Here is a 15,797-nt window from a genome sequence, read left to right on the forward strand (position 1 = left end):
ACATTGATGCAGATTAAACTATAAGCTTTTGCTTTGTGGGTTTGAGTCGGTTTGTTTTCATCTTGAGTGAGAAACCTCACAATTTACATCTAAGTGTATAAATGTGTAGTGAACAGATGAATCTAACAAACTGAAGTGTGTGAGGACCATAACTGTCTCTTGAGATCTTAACATAACATCTTGTGTGTCATTTGAGTTTACTATAGATTAAAGTCAGGATATATTTCATTTATTTAATTATGTACAATGATTGTTAATTACAAACACCAAAATACCAGATATATGATCAGAATATATAAATGCAAAATACATCTGCATCAACTATAGGCTATGAATTAATCAATCTAAACTTTTTTTAAGATCATGAAAATCTTTAAATTGTATTATTCTGTATTTTCATGTAGAATATGATGGAAAGACAACAACATAAACAACAATAAAGTTTATCTGAATGATCCTCACTGGTTGGATAAACATCAAGTGATAATAAAGATAATAGATGATATAAAGTATTTACATATGCAGTTAAAATAAATGAGTGTTATAACAGCAGGTGTTTCCTGTGTGTCAGAGCAAAACTTCTTCAAAAATCTCCACACTTCACTGAATCAACAAGAAGAGAAACTTCAACACTGCCTGATGAACTTTAATGACTTTATTCATCTTTATTCTCAATAATATCCAAGATATTTACACTCAAAGCTTTTTCATGATGTTTTCATTGTAACTTAAATTATTTTGAATAATTCAATAAATTAAAAATCTTTCATGAACTCTTTCTAGTTTATTTTCTCATCATTAGACTTCATTTGAAATTCAGTTCTGTTAACTACAATTTACTCTTCTCTTCTTCATTCATTTAAAAATGCAGGAAACAGATAAGCAATATATTAATGATAGAGATTTCTGTATATTCACACTGAAAATGGTTTATTCATTTCTTTCTTTTAGGCTTAAATCATTAATTAATATTTCTCAATTTTATCAGTTTCCCCCAAAATCAATTAGATTAAAATAATAGTTTGATTATCATGAAGTTTATTCAAATTCGAATCGAAATAAAAATTACAATAAAATCAAAAGCTGAAATGTTTGCAGAAATTAAATCTCATACTTAAACATTCAATTGTTTCTATAATCATTATTTATTGCAGCAAATAATAAAAAATGCTTTTATGAAAACAAAATAATCTTTGCATTTATTAATTGCATTGAGATTTCTTGATCTTTGTGTTTGTGATCTTTCCAGCAGCAGTCACTTTACATGTGAGATCTTTGTCTTTCTCCCACTCTGATCTCTCAATGGTTAAATAACTGCTCAACTTGAATTTCTCATTCGGCTGCTGTTCAGCAGATCCGGTGAAGACGCCATCAGTAACTGAGTTTCCATTCACAAACCAACTCACATCAGCAAATCCCACAGACATGTCATTGATCAAACACACCAGAGTCACTTTACTGGAGCTCACATCTTCACTGGATGGAGGCAAAATCTTCACAACAGGAGGAGAAACACCTGAATCTACACAACACAAATCATGAAGAAAGATCAAGAAATAAATGCACTTTATAATAATAATAATAATATCTTTATTTTGTATAGCGCCTTTAAAACTCATTTCTCAAAGCGCTTAACATAAGTAAAAAAGTTAGATATATAAAATAGACATGGTGATAAAAAACACATAATAATAAAACAATGGAAGTAAAGAATTAAAAGGAAGAATAAATAAAAGTAAAATAAAAAACAATTAAAAGTAACCCTTCTAGTAACCTATCACTAAATAATAAGTGTTTAGCTGATTAACATTTTATATTTCACAACATTAGAGTCTCTCAAGATTAAAGATCAAGTTTAATTGATAAATTTACTACTATATTCTGTAAACAACATTTAATAATGCGTTTGAAAGCCTCAAAATGTTTGTAATGAAAAAGCGTAAATTTAAGTAAATCCATCTCAATCCAAATTTATTATTGATCTTGTACTTGACTTATTTAAACAGGTTAATTGGTTTTCTAAAGGTTTATTTCTAGAGAACTGGAACAACTGTAAATGCAATCATCATTTTTGTTATTAACATTAATCTTTAACAGGTGATTAAATTGAACAAAACTTTAACTATCATTGAACACTGCATTGAAAAAAAAATGCAGCACAAAGTTAAAACAACTTGGTCAATTCATGATACAAGTTTGGGCTTTAAAGTTGACATAATTTATAAATTCAAGTTGAAATTTAAGTTAAATTAACATAAAAGTATGTGTTGATTTGACAAAAATGCTGCCAATTTTTACAATATTCTAAAATGTAGAGCAGAAATTTGTGTGCTGTTAAAAAGTTACAAAAATACATAAATACTGGATGAACAAAAAGCATAAATCCAGGTAAAAATGCACATGAAACCTTTCTTAGTGTTGAATAAGCAGTAAAATGTTTCTCCAAAATGTAATACACCAAAAACAGATACAAATCATTTTTATTTTATTTTATGAAAATGTCTCTTCATTTATTTAAATACATATAAAAACAGCTTAGTATGTGAGTAGAAAGATGACTTACCGGTCACAATGAGTTTTGTTCCTTGTCCGAATACCACAGTGATAGATTTCAGATCTTCAGTCGTACAAAAACCTCCTCAGTCTCTGATGTGATACAAACAGAAGTGAAACAGTCACTCAACTTTAACTCATCTCTGTGTCCTTTAGTTATTTTATATTATTCTGACATACTTGTAATTTAAACACTTGTTTTATAATCATTAAATCTCAACACAAACTGATGACATTATTTACATTATTTATAATCCAGAGTCACATCAGTAAACTTCTTCAGTGAGTTTATTATAAATGAAGAGTAACTCTGTAAAGAAACAGTGATTTGGATTTGAAGTCATGATTTGACTTTTTATATTATTATGATTTGATTTTTGTTTATGATTTCATTATTTTTCCAGTCAACCTTCACATATTTCCAATAATAGCCTATTGTTAAATAATCATCTGTAATATTAAATAAAAGTATATAAAACAAAAAAACTGTTTTAAATTATACTGATACTTTCTAAATAATATTTTATTAATGTGTTTTGATCAGTAATAATAATGTCAGTCAGCTCTCAGAAGTGACTGTGAACAGTGAGGAGGTTTTTGTCATGATGTGAATCACTGTGATACGCCCTCATTAGCAGAGCTGTCCCATGTCTGACAGTAATACACAGCTGAATCTCTCACATCTACATTATTGATGATCAGCTGATAGTCAAGATCTGACATTTTTTTAGATGTGAAATGGCTGGATGAAAAACTGTCACCATCCTGGCCAGGAGAGCCATCAGATGGTTGGGAACGCAACACAAACTGAGTAGCTGCATTTGGAAGCTGTTTATACCAAGGAACAGAGTTGCTCTGATATTTTCCTATATTACAGTCCATAGTCACAGATTTTCCTTTTTCTTCTGTCAGTATTGAGGGTTTTTGTGTGACAACTTTAGCTGAACTGACACATGAAATAACAAATGAGAAAATTCTTAATTTCATGTCCATGACATCAATATGTTAAGAGTGAAATGTGTAACTTACATGAGAGAAGAGTGAAGAGATTGATGAATATTATCAGCATCTTGTCTGTGTTTGTGAAGCTGTTTGAGTTTAGTGAAGACATGAAGACAATTTCATTCTCATATAGAGATTTTGAAGAAGAGAAACTCTGAAAGAAGGATGTTCATTAAAATTCAGCCAATCAGCTTCACTTCCTGCTAGAGAGCAAAAGAGTTTCATCAGTCTGTCTACAAACATCAATCTTCAAATAAATGTTATGTAAAACATCAAATGCTCCTCCCACAAACTGAATCTACACTCTAAAAAAACAAACGGTTCTATATAGCACCAAAACTGTTGCTTTGGATCGTAATCATAGAAGAACCGTTTTTAGTGCCATATAGCACCGGTGGAGCACCGGTGAGGCACCTGTGTAGAACCAAATAGGGGCCATATAGCACCACATATGGTTCTGCATGGCACTATGTGGTTCTGCACAGGTGCTTCGCTGGTGATTCGCCGGTGCTGTATGGCACTAAAAACGGTTCTTCTATGATTACGAGCAAAGAACCACTTTTGGTGCTATATAGCACCGTTTGTTTATAGATGGTCAAGCTGTCTGATATAATTATTGCATTATTGTAAAAAATACAAAGAATGCTACTCATTCTTTAACTTTCAACTGTGTGATTCAACTACAAAAGAAGAAATCCATTTTCATGTTTAACTTATATCTAACATTCAGGCTATTACTTGCTTACTTTATAAATTTAAGTTTAGTGATTTAATTTTTATTTCATTTTTTTATTTAATGTTAAATAAAGTAAACAAAGAAACTAATAAAGCAAGATGCTTTTAAAAACACAAAATTAAAGTCATATTGTACAGATGAGCCTTTTGCCCTATTTATATTTTGTGAAAATGTATATTACATTTTTGGTTTAAGCTTAGGTAGTTTCAAATCTTGTGCTGTCGTATGTGAGATGTGTTCATGTTTTTATTATATGATAACTATTTTTTCTCTTCCTAAGGCAGGATCTTATAAATACACTTGGTCATTTTACATGAACACACAGCAGACTAAGGTGCTGCTGACAAACATTATACTTGCCTCTCTCTGGACTCTTTCCAACCAAGAGTCCTATAGAGCAGTATTTCTCAATCCTGGTCCTTGAGGACACCCTCCCAGAACGTTTTAGATGTCTTCTTATTTAATTGAAACACCTGAACCAACTCATCAACCTTCTTCCAGAATGTCCTCCTTGTAATAACGCATTTATCACATTACATCATTTGGCCCAGAGGACAAGCCCTGCATATATCCCAGTTAGGATTTGAAAGAGCTGGGTTTCTTAAAACTGTCTGTACAGTTGATGGACGCCACATTCACATGGTAAAACCACACTGTGAGAATCCTGTGGCCTACATCAATAGGAAACAGCTCTATTCGGTTATACTTACAGGATTCTGTGACAGTCAGCGGCAGTCCTGTCATGTCAGTGTGTGTCACCCAGTAGCTCAAAATTCAGGAGACTCAGGTTTCTGCACATGAAAAAGGAAAGAACATTTCTTCTGCAGTCATAGCCTGTTGCATTCTTCATAACATCTGCTAGGAATCCAATGACCACATTAAGGAGGATCAGCAGGCAGATGATAAGGAGGATGACCCATTCCCACCAGTAGCCCACAGTCACAATGATGCATCACTTTATAGAGATGCAATCTGTGGCCATCTGTAAACCTCACATTGACTTGTTCTACCTTCAACACTTGCCTTAAACTTATTTTAAGAACAAAGTTTTTTATTTGACTGTTTAGTGGATGGTATTGTACGGGATGATGTTGAGCACTTAATATCAAATGATTGACATGGTATTCTGCCACTGTCCCCTGTCTAGGGAGGAATGATTTGTGTTCTGATTTCTATAATAATGATGTGATGAGCAATAAAAATGATGTGATACACATGGGAATGGACTACATAGTTAAACTTTATTTTTTAATAGATAAATCATCATTTCTTGTGATTTACTGCCTTTTTTGAGTTGTTCTCAAAAGATTTTTTTCAAACACCCTTCTCCGCCTCTCTTTAAGCCTTCTTCGGCCCTCTAACTGTGAGTTCACACCAGACGCGCTAGGGGCGGCAAAAACGCGCTATTCGCGCGTAGTTAGATGCTTGAACATTTTGCGTTTACTCGCTGTATTCGCGCGTGAAAGCCGCGCGTGAAATTCTAGTCATTCGAGACATTCACACGGAAATTCGCGTCATGGGAGGGGTTTTTGCCAGGCCGGAGATCCAAGCATTCACCCACTCCTTCAAGAGCTGTCCTGACGGCCGCATGCAGCGGTGGGAGTATTTCCTTTGAGGACTGCAGAGCGCCTGTCTATCGGTCTTCGGTCAGTAAATCATTGAATATTCTGTGTGATTACAAGTAATTAATGACTGAGAACCTCGATAGACATAAATGGGGTGGTTTCCCGGACAGGGATTAGCATAAACCAACTGTTGTAGACAAAAGTTAATTATCATTTCAAGTGCAGTATTGATAACTGTGTGTTCAGAAGACTATGGGGCGGTTTCCCCTTATGGAAATGAATGTATGTTTGTGGTAAAAGTGTAGTAACCATACTATTTTGGTGTATTGATTATTATTAGTAAAACCATGGTTAACTTTCGTAAGGACAGGGATTAAACTAGTCATAGGCTAAAATAAATGTAAGAGCTGTCCAAACTGAAAACCACTTGCACTGTCATATCTTAAAATACATTAGTGTCCTTTGTTTTGTCTCAAAATGCACACAAATAATGTTTTTAGTAAGGCATGTTTGTTAAAACTTGTTATATTTCCTACTTAAACTAATTGGGCAGGTAACTGCTATAATATAATATTGAATGATAGTCTGTTTTTGCAATGTAGCAAGCAAATCAGAGCAAATGTTAAATAAATGTAAAGGGGATTTAATTAGGTTGTTGTTGTTTAACTGTAAAAAGTAAAGAGAAATGAAGATATCACAAACACCAGTTTTATAATTTTATATTTGCTAATATGGAATTGCAATCTGCATTTATGACAATGTTTTTTTTCTCTCTCTCTTTCAGATATCTTACCACTGGAGACTCCTCCCGTACAATCACCACCAGCTTCTGTGTTGTCTAAACAAAGTCTAAACTGTGATTTACTATGTTGTGCGCAAAGTAAAATAGCAAAACCTTTGGTGACTGTATAGACCATTTATTTATACAAAATATATCAATATATACAAAGAACCTTTACAACTATTTACATAGAGGAATAAGAAAGGATTTTGCTTGGAAGGGGGAGAGCCAAAGTGAAGGAGAGGAGAGAAAGTCTGGTTCATTACCTGCAGAGATTGCTGCCTCTTTTTTAAAACTACATTGTAGGCTCCACATTAAGCACAACCGTGCTGCTTTAATAAATTAATTTGTGAACTTTTTTTCATCTGAGGTAGCAACCTCTGCAGGGAAGGGACCAGACTCAAGAGGAAGAGCTCATCCTCTGAGCGTGGAGGCGGTGCTGGATCTACAGGACTGGTCCGGAGTGCTTCTAGGAGGCTGCCGCTTCACCACTGATGGCTGCTATATAGGCCTTCTCTGAGCTCTTCATCTTGGTGGTGCTGTATCAGATGATAACACATTTTGTACAATGAGAAGGCAGAAAAGGATTAAACTTATTCACAAATTGTCAGTGTTGTGTGCTTTCTGTAAATATAACATGCATGTAAACATGGCCATTATTACCTGCAGGGACAGCTGCAGATGTTGATGGGTCGGCATGGGAAGCAGAAGCAGCAGCAGGTTCAGAGGGGACACAGGCTCACCACCATCAAAAGAACCAGTCGGCTCTGTAATGACAATATGACATATTAATACAACATTATACATATGGCACATTACATTAGTCAGAGAGAAATTAATTTTCATTAACAACTAATTTTGACTTTTCATTATAAAAAACAACATATATGCCCTGTTGTGTTGCTTCACTTGGCAATATGTAAGACTACATGGAAAATTAATAGTGTATACTATAAATAGTTTAATTATTTATTAAAAAAGACTAAACATGAATAAAAGAAACAAGTAATAGATTCATAAGACAAAATACTACTGGTTTATCGACCCAAAACAAATAAAATCTTAGTTTTGACCATTAAACACAGATAGGCCTACATAAGAGCCAGGGAATCCCTGTCAGGGATTTAGCCCAGTTCAAGCTGTGGTCAGCGGGGAAGGAGAACACTGACGTCTGCCTGTTACCTCTGGATCTCATGCCCGAATCTGTCTAAGCAAACATTCAAATAGGCGCTATGTCTCTACTAATCATCTGCATATTTGAATATTGTACATATATATTCTAGACTGAACTCATCTTAAAACTACACTTTGCATCCAAAAAACGGTAATATTGGTAATAAACGTAATAAACAGTCCGTATTAGAGATGAGCCGGATACTCGGCTGAAACGAGTATCCGGTACGGATAAAGCACTTCTGCCGAGTACGAGTATTATACGAGTAATACGAGTCGATAATATCTGTGCTCGGATTAAATGAAAATCATCATTGGGTAGCTGATTGTGTCAGCGTTCTGTGATAGGCTAGTAGTAACAGCGCCGCCCCTCCCCTACACAAATACAGATGTATTGTGTTGCTGTGTGTCCCGCAGCTCCGCTCTGCTCATTTACACACAGAAAAGCTCTCTGTCTCTCTCCCTCAGTCACTCGGGTTCGCGGTTCTTTTCCGTTAAAGTTTAGGGTTTCTTCAGCTTTTGACTTCGGGTTGTAACGTTCAAATACGTACTAACCAGGAGAGTTCTGGTAAACGTTGGTTCGTTCAGACGTGAATGAAACGCGCATCGCGTCTCTGCCTGTCGGAGATTTTTTTTTCTTTTTTTATACCTTCAGCTGGGAGCTGTCTGTGTCCCGCTCTGCACACTCACACACAGAACAGCTTTCTGTCTCTCTCTCCCTCAGTCACTCGTGTTCACGGTTCTTTTCCATTAATGTTTAGGGTTTCTTCAGCTTTTTACTTCGGGTTGTAACGTTAATACATACTAACCAGCAGAGTTCTGGTAAACGTGGGTTCGTTCAGACGTGAATGCAACTCACATCGCGTCTCTGCCTGTCGGATAATTTTTTTCTTTTTTAAACCTTCAGCTGTCTCTAACCAGTAACCAGACACTGAGTGTCTGGCACGTATTTGCTGTATTTCATACAAAAATAAAGGTATTAAGCTATAATATAAATATTACAAATTAATTTAAGCTACTCTCTCTCTCTCTCTCTCTCTCTCTCTCTCTCTCTCTCTTGTCAGTTTTTTCTCTCTGACACTTTTTTGCTGTATTTCATAAAAAATAAAGGTAGTAAGTTAAAGTTAGTGTTATAAATATTACAAATTAATTAAGCTACACACACTCTCCCTCTCTCTTCCTCTCTCTGCCAGTCATCTAAGTTTTTTCGTTTTAACCATCAACTAGCTTTAACCAGTTTTTTTTTACTCTGACACTTTTTGCTGTGTTTCATAAAATATAAAGGTAGTAGTGGTATAAATAATAAATAATATTACAAATTAAGCTACACACACAAACAAACACTCTCTCTCTCCCTCTTATGATCAGTGAAACAGAAATATAACAATTTCTGATCAACCCATATATTAATTGCATGCTTAAAATAACATACCGGTTAAAGCCCCGCCCATTTCAAGACAAACCCCGCCTACTTCCGGGTTAGGCCACACCTACTCCGAGTACAGATACAGATACAGATAATTCATATGGTTTACAGATACAGATACAGATAATGCTGTACTCGCCCATCCCTAGTCCGTATATTGAGTTATTAGGACATTGCTTACATGTATATCTCAAATTGAGTAAACTTACCAGATTGTTCGATCCTTCTCACTCACTTTCTTCCAAACCAAGATCTTTTAAATTCCTGTTTCGGTAAAAAGTACGAAGATGTCTCACGGCGATTGATCTCCATTGTTTTGCATTTCTGCCCCCGCCGTCTGCTGGCTTCCTGTAATCACGTCACTACTAGAGAAAGCTCCTGATTGGTTAACGCGGCGCGAATGTCCGCCAAAGTTCAAATTTTTCAACTTGAGCGTTTCCCGCGAATCGGCGGCAACGCTCCGTTCGCGCGTCAACGCTCGAAACGCTCAATTCACGCTGCATCATTCGCGCAAAAAGCTCAATTCGCACCGCGCCATTCACGCGTACCGCGCAGCAGGATGTCTATTCGCGTCTTTGCATTGACTTAACATGTAAATCACTCGCGCTTAACGTCCCTAACGTGTCTGGTCGGAATGCACCATAAGTCAGGCCACACTAGTGAACTAGTGAACAGCTGTTCTTCTCACTGAATGCACTTCAAAAACTTCACAGAATGCTGATCTTGTTTGTCTCATTCTGTGTGTTTCTGTGGAAGGCATAGCAGTGGAGGGACCTCGTTGCTCTTCTGGGAGAGGATGTCCTTGGGAGCTTGAGGCCTGTGCTATTGAGGACTTCAGCACTGTAGTCTGGGAAAAGTAGTGTTGAACAGAGGAGTTGAGCAGATTGTGCCTGATGGTGCACACCCAACTCCACATTTCCCAAATAAGTATTCCATTTGCTTTAAGAAAACATGTGAAACAATGTAAATAGAGAAGTTTTAGAAATTTTAAATGTAAAAACAGTGATTCTGCAGTAATTTCGATACAAAAACCACACCAACCTTGTAATACTCGCATGTAACTTTTTCCTGTCCTGTTGACCGACACCGATCTTTAGCCCTTTTGTAGGTAGTTATTATGTTACAAAGTTTCTTTCACAGTTATTCATTGCTGACGTTGTCACCTTTGTCTTTGAAAGCTTGCTCATGCTTTTTGTAGAATGTACAATTTGTACAATTTTATTCCAATAGTACACATAGATACATTTGTGTGAGGTCAAGCAGCAGCAGTGTAGTCCTGTCTGTGAATTCTGTGAAAACAGCAGTTTATAATTGTGAGAGATAAACTTTATACTTATTGGACATTTTGAAACAGTGCATACCTTGTTGGGTTTCTTGACATTCGGACTCCATGTAAGGGGATTGAAGATTGTGTGTTTGTGAGGATTGTTGTGTAAGATTTATTTTCCTTGTTTCAACAGGGCACTCGACAAGAGATGCTAGATGAGTAATCACTGGAGTGGGACACTGGGATAAAGATGCTGGACGTGGAGGGGGACACTGGGATAAAGATGCTGGACGTGGAGGGGGACACTGGGATAAAGATGCTGGACGTGGAGGGGGACACTGGGATAAAGATGCTGGTCATAGAGGGGGACACTGAGATAAAGATGCTGGACATAGAGGGGGACACTGGGATAGAGATTCTGGAAGTGGAGGGGGACACTGGGATAAAGATGCTGGTCGTGGACGGGGACACTGGGATAAAGATGCTGGACGTGGAGGGGGACACTGGGATAGAGATGCTGGATGTGGAGGAGGACACCCATGGTCATTTTAAATGTTATTATGGTTTAAAAATGCCTTAACTTGTTTCTGTGCAGAAGATCGCACTTGTTGCATTATATATGCTGCATATTTTTTATCTGTAAAAACGAAATGTAATCAATTTTTAAAAAATTATATCGTCATAAAGCAATCTTTTTTTAACTCACAATTCTTTATTGTCTCAGCAATTTCTTTGCTTACTGTTAATGTTATTGCTCCCTGGAAGTCTGATAGTGTTAATAATACATTCTCCATCTTGCTACAATTGTTAACTTTGTGGATGCCTTTTATAATCAAAGCCATAATGAGAAATGATGAGCACTGTTACGACCCCAACTGTTGTCTAGGGCAGGGATGTAACATTTAAAGAGAGAGTGTAAAGAGAAAAAAAGAAAAAAGATAACTCCAGTAGGTGTGTGTGTACACTGGCACATAACAAGCACCCACTTAAGAACAAACAGGTGTTTGTTCACACACAAAACAGGAAGAACCATTTACACTCTAGAAAGGGTGTCAGCAAAGACATTCCCTACTCCTTTCTTGTTTTTAATCTCTAAGTTAAAGCTTTGCAATAACAAAGACCAGCACATCAAATGCTGATTATGATTGTACATACGAGATAAGAAAACCAAAGGGTTGTGATCAGTATAAAGAGTAACTAGTAAACTGCTGGAACCAACATAAACTTTGAAGTGTTGTAAAGCAAGTATGAAAGCAAGAGCCTTTTTTTTCTATTGTTGAATAGTTAAGTTGGTGTTTGTTAAATTTCCGAGAGAAATAACTAACGGGATGATCAATGCCATTTTTATCCTCTTGGAGGAGGACAGCTCCAGTGCAGACACCACTGGCATCAACCTCTAATTTAAAAGGGAAAGTGAAGTTTGGAGTTGAAAGTACAGGTGCATTACACAGAAGGGTTTTGATACTGTCAAAAGCATATTGACAATCCTTAGACCACACAAACTGCTTAGACGGGCTGAGAAGTGAGTTGAGAGAATGGACAATGGTAGAAAAGTTTTTGCAAAAACCTCTGTAGTATCCAGCCATACCGAGGAATCTACATAACATTGTGGGCACAGGAAATTCCAAGACAGCCGTGACCTTGGCCTCAACAGGGCGAACTTGACCCTGACCAACTTCCTTACAAAGGGGAGTTACTGGAGCCTGACAAAACTCACATTTTGCCAAATTGAGTGTTAGGGAAGCCTTCTCAAGTCGTTCAAACACTGAACATAACGTACGGACATGATCAGTTCAATTCAATGAATAAATAATTTGGTCATCTAGATAAGTGCTACAGCTAGGTCTGCCAGCACTAAATTTATGAGTCGTTGGAATGTGGCCGGTGCGTTTCGCAAACCGAAAGGCATGGTCGATTATTGAAAGAAGTTATCAGAGGTAATAAATGCAAAAATTTTAGAAGCTCTGGGAGTGAGTGGTACCTGCCAATAACCCTTTAACATATCCAATTTACTGACAAAGCGTGGAGACCCTACATTATCTATGCAGTCTTCCGTAAATGGCATTGGATAATTATCAGGCACCATCACGTCATTTACCTTATGGTAATCGGTGCATAACCTAAATGTTCCATCAGGCTTGGAAACTAACAGACAGGGAGAACTCCAGGGGCTAAGAATGTGAGGACAAATGTATACATGTTTGTTTGAGGTTTATTAAGTTAACAATATAATCAAAATAGAAATGATGGTTAGTAGGACATTTTAAGTTTATTTGGAAAGAAACCCTATTCAAAAACTTTGTATAAACTAAGAAACTGATACACAACAGAGCTGTAAACTTCATGTGGCTCATGTTACCATATAACTTTATTTCCAAAAAGTGTTTTTGCACTTCATAGTTTTGTACTGATGAGAGAGATGCAGACCTCTAAGAGAGTTATAAACAGCTGTGAGCATAAATTGTCCACAGAAATACCCTTACTTATATAACTGATGAGTAAATGTCACTGATACTAAGTTACATTCATATACTATCTTGTACATAAACTTAATCTCAGATAAACATCTGCAGCAATTAATATAAAAAGCTGTTTTCAGATGACTGTTTTCAGATGCCCATCCCCTTATCGTCTAGCTTCTGTTTTAAACGTGTTTCTTTAAGCGCGTATGAACTTTAAAAACACATCGCATGTGCGCAAGCTCGCGTCTCAGTGTAACGCAGAGCTCATAAAAACGGTGTCGCGTGTAAATTTATTTCTATAAATTAACTGTTAACGTTACTTACTTCTAATCCAGCAGTGCGTTCTCCATTGTTCTTCTTAGGTAACGTTAAAGATAAATGCTTCTCTTCCTCAATGTCCAGACATAAATGAAGATATTCCTCACGTGTGTGAATGAAGTTTATAATCCAAACATGCGGTAAAAAGTCTTTAAATCTGATCAAACTTTACGCTTTGCTTGTTGTTGTAACAGCTCGTGTCTTCATTACCATGTCAACAGCCTGAGGGCGTGACCAAATTAAAGATAATGAAGTCAGCCAGGAAAAACGGTACTCTCTTTACTTCAATGCAGATTACATAAACAGGCAATATTTGTTTTCGATTATATTTAGCTTGTTTAAAAGTAGACATTTCAGGCTTTCTTTGGATGTGTGTATCATGCTTGTTTGACGAGTATTCGCGGAGTTTCAATTGATTTTTGTAACGTGTTTTGAGAGACAGCTGGCGGAGACAGAAATGTCTGGATGCACACCCTGTTTATTTTCTTTATTTGACAAAGACACAAAGATCTGTTGTTATTGTGAATGAACACATATTAAAGAAGACCCTTTACCATTTCAAATGATGTCAAACACGTAAGTGTATGATTATTAATGATGGAGTATTTTAAGTTGATTCTGCCATGATAAGGAAAAAACACGTCAAAATGCGGCCTCGCGTTTTTGGACCCCAGGGGGTCAAGCGGCACCTGAAGGCACATAACGCTGATATTTTTTTAAAGGTAACTAACAAGTCACACTGTTAACATAACATATATAACAGTTACATTCGATTTTACTCGACATTCGGCTTGTGACACATGGTAAGCTTAAGGTTTTACATGTATCTACTTGTCAAACCTAAGCCCATTTCCAATACCTTTTGTGGTGTATTAAAATAACAAGGCAAGCGTAACACACAAACTCAACATGAGGATATATCAGGCTCAACTTTTTTGTTATGTCATGAGCAGAAGGCACACCAACTAAAACAATGGCAAGCCCTCAGAGACAACCTTAATGCACATTTTAATAGTATTAAATACAACACAAACCTGCAGCTTATACAATATAAAGTCATTCACAGAACTCACATCACCCAAAGTAAAATGTTCAAAATGGGCCTACACAACACCAATATTTGTTTACAATGCACTTTAGGTAGCAATGCCAACCAGTTCAATTATTTTGGGTTACAGTCACTGAGACATTATCCACTGTCCTGAGTCACAGAATTCCAATATCTCCAACACTCTGTCTCATTGGCGACTTTTCTGAAATCCATATCCCGCAAAAATACAGGAATCCGTTGCTCGTCTCTCTAGCTGTCGCTAAGAAAGTAGTTCTCTAAAACTGGAAATCAAAGAAATCTTGCAACATCAATCATTGGATAAATTAAATTTCCGAACAGATTTCAATAGAGAAATACAATGCACGCATATGGAAGCAGATATCAGCCTTTGAAGACATCTGGTCCCCATTTCTATCTTTTCTTAACATAAAAAAACATAGCTACAAGCCGTGTACATTACCAGTCACACATCTCCCTCTTCTATTATGTAAGTTCATTTATTTTCTTTTTATAGGCACACACTATTTATACCCATGCATAACATGTTTTTCAAACCCTTTTTAAAATTGTCAATATTTCAGTTTAGTTTTATAAGCATGAAACACACTTCAGATTTTTTTCGTGAAGTATTAAAGCAGAAGTGACTGTGAACAGTGAGGAAGTTTTTGTCATGATGTCAATCACTGTGATACGCCCTCACTAACAGAGCTGTCCCATGTGTAACAGTAATACACAGCTGAATCTCTCACATCTACATTACTGATGATTAGCTGATAGTCAAGATCTGACATTTTTTTAGATGTGAAATGGCTGGATGAAAAACTGGCACCATACTCATCAGCAGAGCTATGGGTAGGAAAGTGTCTCAACACATACTGAGGAGCTGCATTTGGAAACTGTTTAAACCAAGAAACATAATTCTCATTCTTTGCTATATTACAGTCCATAGTCACATATTTTCCTTTATCTTCTGTCAGTACTGAGGGTTTTTGTGTGACAACTTTAGCTGAACTGACACCTGAAATAACAAATGAGAAAATCCTTCATTTCATGTCCATGACATCAATATGTTAAGAGTGAAATGTGTAACTTACATGAGAGAAGAGTGAAGAGATTGATGAATATTATCAGCATCTTGTCTGTGTTTGTGAAGCTGTTTGAGTTTAGTGAAGACATGAAGACAATTTCATTCTCATATAGAGATTTTGAGGAAGAGAAACTCTGAAAGAAGGAAGTTCATTAAAATTCAGCTAATCAGCTTCACTTCCTGCTAGAGAGCAAAATAGTTTCATCAGTCTGCCTGCAAACATCAATCTTCAAATAAATGTTATGTAAAACATCAAATGCTCCTCCCACAAACTGAATCTAGTGTGTAATCCCTCACTGATCTCTGAGAACAAACCGGTCTGCATCTACAAACATGCTCATCAAACTCTTCCTTCTCTTCACTGCTTGGATTTGTA

General features: G+C 36.3%; 1 protein-coding gene and 1 long non-coding RNA gene across 5 annotated transcripts; both read right to left on the reverse strand.

Moving 5' to 3' along the window:
- Positions 1-1,197: 1,197 nt before the first annotated feature.
- Positions 1,198-15,571, reverse strand: LOC129429351 (Ig lambda-1 chain C region). 4 transcript variants are annotated; one of them, XM_073856877.1, is made up of 4 exons: positions 15,429-15,571; positions 15,023-15,352; positions 2,564-2,593; positions 1,198-1,522 (listed from the first exon to the last, which is right to left on the reverse strand). In XM_073856877.1, exons 1-4 carry the CDS (start codon positions 15,508-15,510, stop codon positions 1,203-1,205), a joined length of 762 nt encoding a protein of 253 aa, XP_073712978.1. In that variant the 5' UTR covers positions 15,511-15,571; the 3' UTR covers positions 1,198-1,202. The 4 variants fall into 4 exon arrangements, 2 of the variants coding, with proteins under 2 accessions (XP_073712978.1, XP_073712979.1); XM_073856878.1 differs by lacking the exons at positions 15,023-15,352; positions 15,429-15,571 and adding an exon at positions 3,174-3,506; XR_012359103.1 differs by lacking the exons at positions 15,023-15,352; positions 15,429-15,571 and adding an exon at positions 3,583-3,730 and having other exon boundaries at positions 1,400-1,522; positions 2,564-2,646.
- On the reverse strand, positions 6,986-9,667 carry LOC141350981 (uncharacterized). The gene is made up of 3 exons (XR_012359111.1): positions 9,446-9,667; positions 7,301-7,404; positions 6,986-7,176 (listed from the first exon to the last, which is right to left on the reverse strand). It is a non-coding gene; the product is annotated as an uncharacterized lncRNA (long non-coding RNA).
- Positions 15,572-15,797: the final 226 nt, after the last annotated feature.

Source organism: Misgurnus anguillicaudatus, chromosome 19 (assembly GCF_027580225.2).
Source record: "Misgurnus anguillicaudatus chromosome 19, ASM2758022v2, whole genome shotgun sequence".
Lineage (NCBI taxonomy): Eukaryota > Metazoa > Chordata > Actinopteri > Cypriniformes > Cobitidae > Misgurnus > Misgurnus anguillicaudatus.

What these genes read in the sequence shown, in the direction of transcription:
- LOC129429351 (XM_073856877.1), bottom strand. Translation starts at nt 15,510, where the DNA reads ATGTCTTCACTAAACTCAAACAGCTTCACAAACACAGACAAGATGCTG. An exon ending in TCTCTTCACTCTTCTCTCAT is followed by an intron (nt 15,353 to 15,428) that starts GTAAGTTACACA and finishes TTGTTATTTCAG; the next exon opens with GTGTCAGTTCAGCTAAAGTT. An exon ending in AACAAAACTCATTGTGACCG is followed by an intron (nt 1,523 to 2,563) that starts GTAAGTCATCTT and finishes TGTGTTGTGTAG; the next exon opens with ATTCAGGTGTTTCTCCTCCT.